The 13,064-nt window shown below is 40.1% G+C and overlaps 1 protein-coding gene across 11 annotated transcripts in view; it reads left to right on the forward strand.

Annotated features, from left to right (window-relative positions):
- The first annotated feature begins 616 nt into the window (after positions 1 to 616).
- Positions 617 to 13,064, forward strand: part of LOC123021481 (E3 ubiquitin-protein ligase MARCHF7-like) — a 27,940-nt gene continuing 15,492 nt past the window's right edge. For 6 of the 11 annotated variants that reach the window (XM_044426203.1, XM_044426206.1, XM_044426207.1 and 3 more), the window contains exons 1-3: positions 618 to 1,209; positions 7,575 to 7,737; positions 11,356 to 11,514. In XM_044426203.1, the coding sequence (XP_044282138.1) occupies positions 7,585 to 7,737; positions 11,356 to 11,514 (312 nt within the window). In that variant the 5' untranslated portion in view covers positions 618 to 1,209; positions 7,575 to 7,584. Of the gene's footprint in view, positions 1,316 to 7,574; positions 7,738 to 11,355; positions 11,515 to 13,064 lie in introns of all 11 variants that reach the window. The other 5 variants (XM_044426212.1, XM_044426213.1, XM_044426204.1 and 2 more) reach the window with 4 other exon arrangements.

The following is a 13,064-nucleotide window of genomic DNA, read 5'->3' on the forward strand; positions in this document are numbered from 1 at the left end:
GTGGTTGATGATCTAATGGGGTGGACTCTGAAAGATACCAAACCAGTATCTCAAAGAATGGAGGCTGAGTGTCAAAACGTAAACAATTCTTTAGGTGCTTGGAAAAGTGCAAATGTATACTTCCTCAGTTTTTTTTCTAAAGGAAAGGATATTTTCCATCTTCCTGCATGTATTTATATATATGTATTTATAATGTTGGAAGCCATTCTGAGGCTTATGCGAATAGGACGGCATACAAAAATTCCAAATAAATAAATAAATATTTTGGTAGCTGAGTCCTTTGGTCCTAGTCCCTTTAAAAGGACTCTGGGAGCTGTTGGACTGGGACAGATTCAGATGTATGTTATAGGCAGACATATATTAGTCATGGAAACCTCTCTCTAGTGCGAACGTAGCGTTAACTGTGAGCCCCAGATACAGTTGACTTCTGGGAAACTCACAGCCAGCATGTTCTGGTCGAACACGTATTGAGGACAGCAGACCGAGAAAGCACTTTGTCTTGGCTGACTGGGAAGTTAATACACTCAGTCTCTTGGGGTTTCTCAGAAGTCCAGTTCCACTTTTATCCCCTATAAAGTGGGCACAGGATTCCAGCTCTAACTATCGTGACATTAGTGGAGAGAGGTGTGTGGTTGCTTTACTACTACTGATCCAACGGGGACACTGAAATCAGATCTTCCCCAATGTCTCCCTCGGTTTCAGCCTCAGATGTGAATTCTGATCCGCCGACGTGGGCTCTTGAGTTTTAGCAACTTGATTCTCCGCAAGTCCCAGCCAAAGACGTCAGGAACACTTTTCTGCTTTCTTTTAGATTGGACCATCAAGGCTAGGAGCTGCGCAAAGCCAGCAAGCGCCGCACGTCACCGCTCAGGAGCACCAAGGGCGAAAGTGGGAATCGCACCAGGCGGTCCTTTAACCTTCCGCCTTCCCGGCAACCCCCGGGCGGGAATTTAGCACAGCGACACCCTCAGATAGACTCAAGATAACAGTCTGGGACGGGTGGTCGCCGGTCTCGCGAGAGTTGGTTGTGGAGCGGCTGCTCGTGGCGAGTCTCGTCCGTTGGCTGCGCGGTGATTGGCAGGCGGCCTGGGTGGCTCTCGCCCCGCCCATTGCTCCAGCACTAAGCGGCCGCCATTGTCAGCTCGGGCAGCAGCTGGAGGAGGAAGCACAAACGGAGAGTGGTGGGGCGGTCAGGCGGCACTGCGGCGGGTAACGGTTGTGTCTCGTGTGCTGTCTTGGGCAGGGAGAGGGAGGCGAGCGGGCATATGCGGGTGCGGGTGGCGGCGCTGCCTCGGAGTGGCTGTCGGTGCTGGAGGCAAGTGTCACAGTTTTGAAGCTGGAGTCTCCATCTTGTTCTCGTGTGTGTGTGTGTGTGTGTGTGTATTTGTGTGTCTCAGTCTCACTCAGCTGAAGCCCTTGGCCCAGTTTCCTTTTCCTTTCCACTGGCAAGGCTCTGAGAAACAGACCCGACTTTGCAAACAGCTCCTTGTCGAGCAGTTTGGCGCCATAGCTGTAAAATAATATCTCTCAGATTTCTCCTTATCCACACACCTTTTATGTACTCAGTCAAGGAGGTTGGCTAGAAAGAGTATGAAAGGAAATGAGAGAGTATGCGAGAAAATACATCCTGTTTTACTACTCTACTACATTAGATATTTTAATTTTTATTTGTCACTTTAAAAAACATCAAGGAGGGTAGCATGTTTCTTAGTTTGCTCACATAGATTAGGAATACAGGAAGTTGCTTTATACTGAGTCAGACCATAGGTCTGTCAAGCTCAGTACTGTTGACACTGATTGGCAGCAGCTCCCCTGAGTTTCATGTAGAAATTTCCCCAACCCAAGGGTGTCCAGGGTTGAACCTGGTACTTTCTGTATGCAAAGTAGGTGCTCAGCCACTGGGCTATGCCCTTTTCTTACGTTAGACTGAGAAAATTGTTATTCCACCCAGTATGCTGCAAGGCTGAGTTGGAGCCCGGATCAGCTGGTAGCCTCTGAAAGTGTGTACTTTGTTGTTGTTCTCTGAAAGTGTGGACTTTAACTTTCATCATCTTCAGTTAGCATGATCAATATCTAGGTGTGCTGGGAGCTGTATTCTAGAATCATCTGAAGAACAGTCTGCTGTGTCCCTTGCCTGTCATGAGCTCTTGCCAGTGTATATTGTAGATTATTTATATCAATCATGTTTATATCAATCACATCAATCTAAAACATGTTTTGATTGAGCCATCCTATATAATGTTGATGACTTCCTCCTCCTCAGTTATTCTCTGTCTTGAGAGGCAGCATGACACACATTTTGGAGCTGCTTCATTTTTGTCACAAGCTAATGGAAATCTCCTTGTTCCACTTAGAAGTGGAACATCTCATTGCTCCATTTCTTTTCCCTCTTTGCTCACCTAATTAGAATTTTATATTATAAGCTCTTTAGCCCACACTGAATCATAACTGAAGTTTGGCATAACTCTTCCATTCCTAAAGATAAAAAGGATGCTATCTTACTGGTTAATTGCTAATTCTAATATGTGAGAAACTAGTTTACTTTCAAGGAATACTCTCATTAAGTGTGTTAGAGTAATGACAAATGTGGCAAATGGGTATGGTAGGGTTTGTCATGGGAAAGAAGAGAATAATTGTTTCCCAAATGTGTGTGCAGTGGCTTAATTAAAGTGTTTCCATTATCCTAGATCAGCTAAATTTGCGCCCAACTATATAGCCAAACTTCTTTTGTCACAGCTGTTGAAAAACTTTAAATACAGTATGTGTGTACATGACTGCTATCTCTCCTCCGTAAGAGGACATTCACATTCATTCTGGTGAGGACCTCAAAATTGCCCCTTCATTTCTGGATAAGATAATGACAAAAGTAGGGAGAAAACAGATGTACAGATTTGTCCCAAAGGAAGAACACTGCTTACTTAAATGTTTTCAGTACTGGGTAATATGTGTTGCAATTAGGTCTAAATCCTTGCTATTGTTTGGTGTTGCAACAACTTTTGGGACACAAATGCTGAAAAGGAAGGAAAGTTTTTATAGCCTTCACCCATGGCAGCCTTATTGTAGATAAGCTCCTCCTTCAATTTGCTGCAGTAGTGCTGTACCTATTTCAAGTCTGCTTATTATATCCTTTTCCTGCAACTATGAGAAATGAACAACATGATCAACTTGTGCTGTTTATAGAAAAGTGAATCGAGAAGAGGGAAGAAAATAACACTTTTCTTCAAACTCTGTCTCCCTTGCTGATTTTTCCTGTTGAGTTCTGGTTCTATGATTTTGTCCCAGTTGTGCTGTCTTATTGGAGGAAAATAGTGGAACAAAATAGTTGGAAGGAGGAAAATAGTGGATAGTGGATTCTGGTTCTCTTGTCCATGTTCTGTTAGTCCCAAAGTCATGCCCAACCCATTGCAACCCCATGGACGACATTCCTCCAGGCTCTCCTGTCCTCCACCATCCTCCGGAGTCCAGCTAAGCTCACACCAACTGATTCAGTGACTCCATCTAGCCACCTCATCCTCTGCCATCCCTTCTTTTGCCATCAATCTCTTGTCCATACTGCGCTTGTAATACCCTCCTGCCAGTATGTGAATTTGGTGGATACCCAAATCTGGCAGATACACAAGTCTCCTGTGTAATGTCTAGTTTCTGTTTAGATGCCCTAATTTATAACTGGGTGAAAATGAAGGAACAGCAACTCAGTGAGTAGGTTCACATATCATACTAACCCATTCTGCACATAATCAGTAATGGCTTGGTTGTTCACAGAACAACCCAAAATAGGCCTGGTAGGTGATTAGATTCACTGTGAATTGTCCCAATTCCTCTTCCCTTGCTTCTCTAGCTGGTGTCCCAGGGAACTTTTAATTTCCTTTCCCTGCTATGATTGCAAGCACTTTTTCATTCACCACAGCCAACCTCCTTTTTGTGACAGCCAGTAACAGCTCTTCCAAAATGTCTTAAGATATATATTGAAGGAAATCTCACTAGTGTACTTTTTTCTTTGCACTTTTTGCTTTTTTAAGCTGGACTTGTGAAATTGCACATGTGTGCACTTGCAGGAGTGAGAAGTAGAAAGCCTTTCCCTGGACAGTGTCCTGGAGGTGTCTGTTGTCAAACTATGGGCATTGACCTAGAAAGACTGCAAATCAATATACTTTTTTAAAATTTGTATTCTCTTAACAGTTGTAAAAGGGTAAGCAGTCAAAGGAAAGCAAAGTCATGAGTAATCTTTGCTTGTGGAAGCAATTAACAAGTAGATATCCCATTTGTGGTGAGATCCTCCAGTTTTTTGGGTTGGACGCAACTCTTTCCAGTGACCTTGCACTTATCTTTATTTCCCAACATTGTAGGTGCTCAGGAAGATGGAAAAACACAACTCACCCCTTTAACAGGAGCATGGAATTTAGGCAGCTAGCTGTCAAATTCAGGCTCCCCTTCAAATGACATATACATTTGGCACATAAACAACAACCCTGATTTACCTTTTCAAAATCCCCATTTTGAAAGGAAGTCTGCTCATGGGCTGCTTGCAGGAGTCAGGAAAATATGAAAAAGCACAAGGATGCTGAAAGGAGACAAGTCTAACCAAAAACAAAAACCATGAAGGAGGTTATCTGTTGCATACCTGTCCTTCCACAAGTTTGACTAAAAAATGTAATGAGTAAAGAAGTGAATAAATGTGTAGAAATGTCTTGCACTTAAAAAATAGAGTGGTGAAGCAGTGACAGCTCTGCTGATGTGTCACATGGCAAAAGGTAGTCTCCAATAGAAAAGGGGAAGAGACTGCATGCCATGAGGTCTTGTTGCAGTAGGGGACATGGATAGTGATGGTTGCTCCATTGTGTCAGTTGGGCCACTGGAGAAGGCCTGGGTGAGCTCAGCAGGAACAGTGGGGAAAGTGACACTCTTGCTGATCAGGTTACTTACTAATTGCCAGAACCCACATCACTCACTTGGATTAGGATGACACAGCAGCCCATTGTGGGTTCACCCCTAAAACAAATCATAGATTGTCAGGGCGGCATATTGTCCTCAAACAAGTACTCTTACAGAAAGTGGACCACATATGCAAAGTATGACAACACACTGACTTATCACCCACAGTGGATTGTCATGGCATACAAACCTACTCAGTCTTGCTTCCCCTTTCTCCTTATTCACTATGTTGAATTGGATTCTGAAAAACCTTTATGAAAGTTAGTATAGCATAAAGGTTAGACTGGGATCTGGGAGATCTAGGTTCTACTCCCTGCTCAGCTGTGAAGCTCACTGGATGGCTTTGGGCCTGTCACTGACTCGCAGCCTAACTTACCTCTTAGGGTTATTGGGAGGAGGAGGAGGATTGTGTAAGGATTATGAGTACCTTAAAGGAAGAAAGTTGGGATATAAATATGATAAAAAAATACAAACAGGTCTTTGTTAATGCAGGCTGCTGAGATCCCAAGTTATACATTTCCAGCATGCAGATATGATTACATTGCCGGCAGGATTTCCTTTTAAGTTGATACTTGTTAATTTTGCCCTGTAGAAACATTTTACAACTCTATCCACATATATCATGATTCAAATGTATTTTTCTCATTAGATTTTTATTTCTACAGAAAGGAAATAAAACAGTTAGTACAATGTTCAGCATTGCTTGGCTCTCATAATTTAAATGAACGTCTTTTAAGAAACTTGATTAAGACATACCCTTATGATCAGGCACCATTTAAAAGAATGAGTCTCTCTGCATTTATGCGATCACACGAATAAGCTCTTCTTAGAATTCATTAAGATAGCATGAAGACAGGTGTAAACTCTGTTAAAGGAAAGTTTCTTAAGAAAACGTCAGCAGTAATGGATAAAAAAAAGTAAACAGAGGCAAGAATAGAAGGCCATTTCAATAAGGGGTGGAAGGCAACACAGGAGTCCATCAGGAAACTGTGTTAGCAGTCAGGACTCATTAAAAAATGAGATGAACTTCAGAGACGGTTGGTTTTTCAGTGACACTGGGGTGTGATAGCAAAATGGATTCTCCATGGAGAGAAGCAGTATGCTTTTTGGAGGCAAGGTGGACAGCATAGCCATCATGCTGCATATGAATAGTCAGGGCTGGCTACTGTTGGAACAGGATGCTGGCCTGCAAGGGCTTTAGTCTGATTTACCAGACTGTTCTTTTAAAAGACATGGGTTTTCTTTAAATGTTAATTATCAGTGATAATCAGTTTGATTTATGTGATGATTAAACTATAGCATTTGTCTAATCAGTGCAAATGTTAATAAAATAAATCAAGGACAGTGTACTTCTAACGATGCTTTCAGGTATACATGAGTTGCATTCCTATACATGCTTAGGTGGAAAATAATTCTACAACTCTCTGCATTCTCAGACTTTCTTGGTTGACAAGGGAACTGTTCTGTAGGATTTTTTTCTGTTTGAATATGCGTAACATTCTGCCCTTAAAGAACTTTGCAGATCACTTAGTGCTTGAAGTACTCTGCTACTAATTTCAGTGAAATGGGTAGATGTAATATTCTTGAATAGGTTACTTCTGCAGTGTGTTAGTGGGCAACTTGTAGAGCAAAATGTGGAAGTCCCCAACTCCTATCAGCATTATCTAGCATGAAAAAAGATGGGATTGTAAACTAATATGCCTCAAGGTATCTACCTTTGATAGATGATGTCAGTGGCAGGACAGGAACAAAACAAAAAAAGGACAAAGGCATACACTTTTTTTTAGTGGCAGCACTGAAAAGATATGGTAAGATATAAGTATCCCAGTTCAAAGTTAACGTAGATGGAAAAAGTTTAAATCTGGATTTTTGCAGAAGGAAACCTTAAAAGAAAAACACTGTATTTGGGAATTTCTTACAGCAAATCACAGTGTGTTGAATGCCTGATAAATGCACAGACTGAACTAAAAACTTTTAACAAAGTAACCTTAACCATTTTTAATGTGAAACTTTGAGTACACTATATTTTTCTGACATAGTGGCTCTTTCCTTGCCCTTTCTGTCATTCTCATGTAACTTACACTAACCAGTTTATCTTTTAAGGGGAAAGGAAGTCATTTTGGTATATTTAGGAACATCTGATCCCATGATTTCACCTCCATACACTGTGATAATAAATATATCATTTAATAAAACAACATTATGCCATAGCCATTGAAATGAATGTTATGTAGGTACGGAAAATGCAAGAATGAGAAACATTCTGAAGCTAGAAAAAGGAAGGAACTGGTTATGCAGCAACACAGTATGTTCAACTTAGGGAAGGCTGCCTGATAAAACTTTTTTTCTCTCTTGACTGAATCTGTGTGCAGTCATAGAAGCATAACTTGCAACTTCCAAAAAGTCAAGGGTAAGGAGTAATAGGAACAAAGAGGCAAGAATATACTTTTAAAAATAGAAAAGTGGAACTTGGCATCATTTTAGTGATGCTGATGTAACAAAGAAGAATTCGCATGTGCCTGCATCAATATCTCATTGAAACTATATTTTCTTGCCGCTTGGTGGAAATGTTAGCATGCTAGGGTCCCATGTACACTGGCATTTTTTCATCTGATTGGAAAATCTGAATATTTGTTTCACAGTATATAGAAAATGGAATCAAAACCGTCAAGAATTCCACGGCGGGTATCTGTTCAGCCATCCAGTTCTCGAAGTGTTAGGACAGGAACTGGAAGTGGAGGAACCAACATAACTGACTCATATCATATGAGAGAGTCTTCATTGAGACCGGAATCTGGATGCCAGGTAAATTTATGTTTGCAGTCGTATATGCTGCATCCATCTTCAGCTTCTAAGTGTCAGCTTGGTTATATCAAACATGCAGAATAATGTTTATCTTCTTTTCTTCCCCCTATCATTCTCCCTTAAGTAGTTTATGAGAAATTGCATTATTAAGGGAGTGGTCTTGTGTACATTTAGAGAGAAAAAAGCCCTACAACTCCCAGTTCTGCCACTTGAATAAGTGCGGCTTAAACTTCCATAGGATACATTTCATTGTTGTGAATTACAGATGTAAATTGCTCCTTAGTTCCCTTTTTTAATATTATTTTCTTTTAATGCAGTCTAATTTTAGTAGTAGTTAAATGAAGATAAATTGGTCATGAACGCTTCTACCTTCTTGCTCTGAAAAAAGTAAATATGTTAGGGGCTATAGGCTAGTTTGGATTTTCATATCACAGGATGGAAACAGTGCTCTAACCTTAGAGTTGGGAATTGGAACTCTGTCCCTCCCCCACCCCCGCACAGCTGTTGCGGGCCGAATCATGCCAGCCGGCCTCTGAGGTTAGGAATGCAATCATGGAGAGGGGGATAAGACGGGTGTTTCAGGGGAGGAGAGGCCATGATAACGAGCCATCCTGTCATCTCTCCAGCTACCTCCTCTCCCACTCCCAGTGGTTCCAGCTAGTAGAAAGCACAACGTAGGAGTACAGGGAGGTGAGGTTTGCTTCTGCAGCTGCTAAATGCATGTATCCATCCCTCTGAGACAAGGCTTTGCAACTAGAAATTATTTCAGTTCTCAGTGAATTATCAGAGGCAAAGTGAATGGGACTTCAAACCACCTGACTTTGGGGAAAGGGGAAAACCTCTTTCCTTCTGCCTCTAACTTTTATGTTGTTTGTGCCATGTGGCAGTCTTACCTAGCCCCTTCCAGAATGGCCATCATTTGCTCGCATTCCAATTTGCTCGCATTCTAATTGGCCATCATTTGCTTGCATTCTAAAAAGTGCTGCATTTTAGTATGATTGCAGCATTGCTTCTCTTGTCTCCCCAATGCTGGATTATCCAGCCTCCACTGAGAGATGCAGTGCATCTCTTGTGTGCAGTGTAACACCTCTGGCCATTACATTCCTACCATGTACAGGCTCTTTTTCTTCCTCTTCTTTTCTCACATACTTACAATAATTATGGATGTACTCCCAATAGTAGACTTTCTGTGGAGCAAATGCAGTACTGTAGTGCATGTTTGATCTTTGATAATAGTGTATATAATTGTGTAATTTCTGCAACTTTGGCATTTTTCCTTAGCTCTTGTTTGTGTGCTCCGTTCAGTACTTTCTCTTCTGTCAAGTTTCTCGGTGTCAAGCTATGTTAGTTTTATGAAGATTATGTAGTGTAGAAGCATTGTCTTAGAAGGAATGGTTTCTAATGGTTTCTATTGAAGAGGTATACAGGGCCTCACTGAGAGAACCAAGTGTGTTGTGTGCTAGCTTGCGTTTTTGGACGTTTAGCAGAATTAAGTATCTAAAAATAGATATACTTCATGTAGCTACTTTTAGCTTTGGTACCACTCTGTAAGACTGACCTATGAAATGATTTGGAAGGGATTTGTAACTCTTCTCTCTGCTGCTTTTCTCAGTACAATTGCAGTAGATTATATAAGTAGGCATTTTTTCTGTTGAAATGTATGTAAGAATGCCTTACATGTGCTGCTTGTAAAATGGATTGCATTCATTCAATAGCTGGAATACTGGATAAAGTTTACTTAGAAGATTCTTTAACTTGGGCTGCCCTCCTAATATATGCAATTTGGTGAGCTCAGTGGTTCTTAACAGTAAGCAGGAATAAGAATTGAGGTCTTAGTAATATTGTTGTAGCTCAAAATTAAATGTGTATATAAACATTTACATCCATTTTCACAAAGTGCTTAAAGAAGAAAATAGAAATAACATCAATCATTAGAAATTATGGCCAAATATAAGTAGAAATAGAAAGTTTTTATGTTTCCTACAGAGAGCAGTGGTCAGATAATTCCAAAACCTACAGGTTACAGGGGTAATGTTCTGTTGCTAGACATCAGTGTTCTGAACAGGCGCAAGGGATATAGCTCATTGGTATATGTGCTAAGATAGCGAGATAAAGTTTCTCAGGCATGTTGATCCCAAAATTTGTAAGGTTACCCGGGTCAAAAGCAACTATCAAATGAGCAAATGAGTTTGGCCTGGAATTTACAGACTGATAGTGCTATGGGAGCTAGGTTTATATAAGGGTTCCTTACATTATCTGCCATCTGTCTTATGATACTTACTGTGTTGACATTTTTCCACAGACTCATAGAAAACAAAATAATGCTTTATAATAACTGCCCTTGGGACCTTCAAATGATGTAGAAAAGCAGATTAGAACTGTTAAACTGCTGAGTAACTGAATGAGAAACTATAAAATTTAAATGGGTAGAATAGCTGAGAATATTTGTTCTGAATACAAGAAATAACAAGACTGAGCTATATGAATTACGAATCAGGCAGAGCTTCTCCTTTTACTATCTTCTATTTGAAGGCTTCAGAAATGCCAAAATACAAGGAACAAAGGAAGATTCGTAGCTATTATTGCTGTATTGGATTCCTCACTTGCAAAAATCTTTTGCAAATTTTTAAAATATCATTATGAAAGATAATTCTTTTAGAATCTTCATTTTCCCAACAAACTGTTCCTCAAGTCCATTTTAAACATGTTGTTGGCTATATTGATATTACTTGTTCCATAATACTGAATTTTATTTGTGTAAACTAGATGCTGAACTATGCAGAAGGAGAGAATCCAACTAAAATTAGATGAGTGCAACCACTTTTATGAGTGTGGATCATCAGATACTGCAGTGTGTTCTACTGGCATAATATGTACGGCTGAATGATTCAGTGGAGCGCTGCTATTACTATTTGAATGTAGAATGCCCCTGTTGGTTACTGCTTTAAGTCTCAGGTGCATCATTGCATTCCCAGTCACAGATCCCTGGCAGCTAACATTGCAGGTAGCAGTAACACTGTTTATATGTGTTGCTGAGTGTAAACATACCTAGTATATTTAAACAGGCCATGACCAGTAGTTACCTTGATGATAAATTCTTCAATTAAGAAGGATGAATTCTGCCCTAATAGAAAATTAAGATGTTAAAGAACTAATGATCTTAGAGATGGTCCAGCTCTTATTTCTCCCCCTCCTTGCTACATATCATTTCTAGTCTTGCTAACATAGGGCACTACTGCAAGGGAAGAAGTCCTTACTTCCTGAGCAAAATGTCTGCATTTCTCTCCATTCTTTGTATAGCTCTGATCTTACTTGAGACATAGGTGAATGAAAGCAGAGTTCTTTCTATGGTGACCATTTCTTATCAACTTTTTAAGATAATGCTATATCTGTATCTAGAATGCCCATTCTAACAGGTAGAAAAATGTCATATTTCTTGATTTTGATAGTGCATAAATAAGAAAATAAGCTCTGTAATATTTTGGTAGCAGTCCAAGAATATAAATCTCTTTAACATTTTGATGTTTTAGATTAAATGTAGCAAATGTTGCTTATTAGACTTAATTGTAAGGTATAATGACTTGAACAGAAGGCTGAAATAAATATCTTGCTTTGTAGGAATCTAGCCGGTTGCATAGTTCCAGCAGAGACTGGGCAATTGGAGAAAGTGAAGTATATGAAAGCCCATGGAAGCTTCCAGCTTCATCTCCAACTCGTTACTCAGGAACACTTGATCGTCCATGGTCTGGAAGATTTTTGGGAAGCAGAAACAGATTGGTAAGAGCTGTTAAGTTGTCTCCTAAAGGGTCACCTAAAATACTTTTAAAGTTATAACTAGCTGCTTAATATTTTGATGTTAAATTAATTTCTCATAATCACATTTCAAAGAAACATGTAAGCAGCATCAATAGTCAAGATTTGTGTTAAAAGGTACAGAGGGATTGAAGAAATGTGTCTGGGATATTTCCAGAAAAAAATACACTAGAAAAATATCTGTGAGGATTCATGCTTTTCCAATGTGGATTTCCTCATCCAAGTTTAACTTTTATCTTACTATTTTTGCCCTGCAGTGTTTATACTAATAGGTTGTTGGTGTTCCTGTGTGGAGGGACACAAATACACTGTAATTTTTAAACAGTGGAAAACTTGTCTACACAACATGATATCTACAAATAATTTTGCAACTTCACCATGGGCGGACAAAACCACATTGTTCACTCAAATGCAATTTTAAACAATATTTACTTATTTATTTGTAATGGAGGTAGCATCCGCTTATGATAATATTTTAATGATTCCACTCAGGCCACATAAGATCTTAAGACTATAAGAGGAAGAGGACTAGAACATCAAATGTTAGCTGGAAATAGGCAGAAGCAGTGAAATGGATGCCAGAATCCATGGGATAAGTCCAGGAAGTTCTTCCCTGGCCTCAGCTAAAAGAGGTAGTCATGAAAAGTTGTCTATGGTTATGCTTCCCATTCTGTGTCTGTGCTTTTATGGAAAAAGTTAGAATTTTTAGCTAGATGCACTGGATTTTACATTAGAAGATAAATTCCTCAACTTGTGGTAAGGATAGGCTTTATCTATGATTATGTTCATGTTTCTTAGTATCATGCAGTATTTACATATACCTGTAGTTGGCTATGGAGTGTACAAAGAACGGGAGAAGAATTTACTTAATACTCAAAATCTGAGGTTCAGAAACATTTAGTGGAAGAATGTTCACCTTCAGTCTTCTTCCACTAAATGTTCAAAGTGAAGTTTACAGCACATAGGGAGATCAACTTTACTCAGGTTTACCGCCTAATGCAATTATTTCAATTGCATGCCTTTTTATATTGATGGAGAGCCTGTGCATAGACTACTGTGAAATGGAGGCATGCATAGTCAGAGTTCCATGTCATCATGGGAGGCCCCATGCATAGCATGGCCACCCCTTTGTAAACATGTTTCCTAGTACATAGCTGTCAGGGGGAATGGGGCCCTTCCCTTTGTGGGAATGCCATGTAGGAGAATGCCTGACTAGGACACTTGATGATGTTGGATCTGTACTTAGGATTATGTAACTAATCTCTTGTGGATGGGTATTTTGTGCTAGCTGTGTTCTCTTATGCATAATTGATCTGTCCCCAGACAGTTGTATTTGGGTAACATAGAAACATAGAAATAGAGTGAGTCAGAAGGGGTCTCCCAGGCCATCTAGTCTGACCCCCGGCTCCAGCCAGCTCCACTCACGACATGCCCGCCATGTGCATGTCTAGCCTATCTTTGAACACTCTCACCGATGGGGCCTCAACGACCTCTTGTGGAAGCCCATTCCACAC

The sequence above is a fragment of the Varanus komodoensis genome, unplaced genomic scaffold (genome assembly GCF_004798865.1).
Source record: "Varanus komodoensis strain SLA01 unplaced genomic scaffold, ASM479886v1 scaffold166, whole genome shotgun sequence".
Classification (NCBI taxonomy): Eukaryota; Metazoa; Chordata; class Lepidosauria; order Squamata; family Varanidae; genus Varanus; species Varanus komodoensis.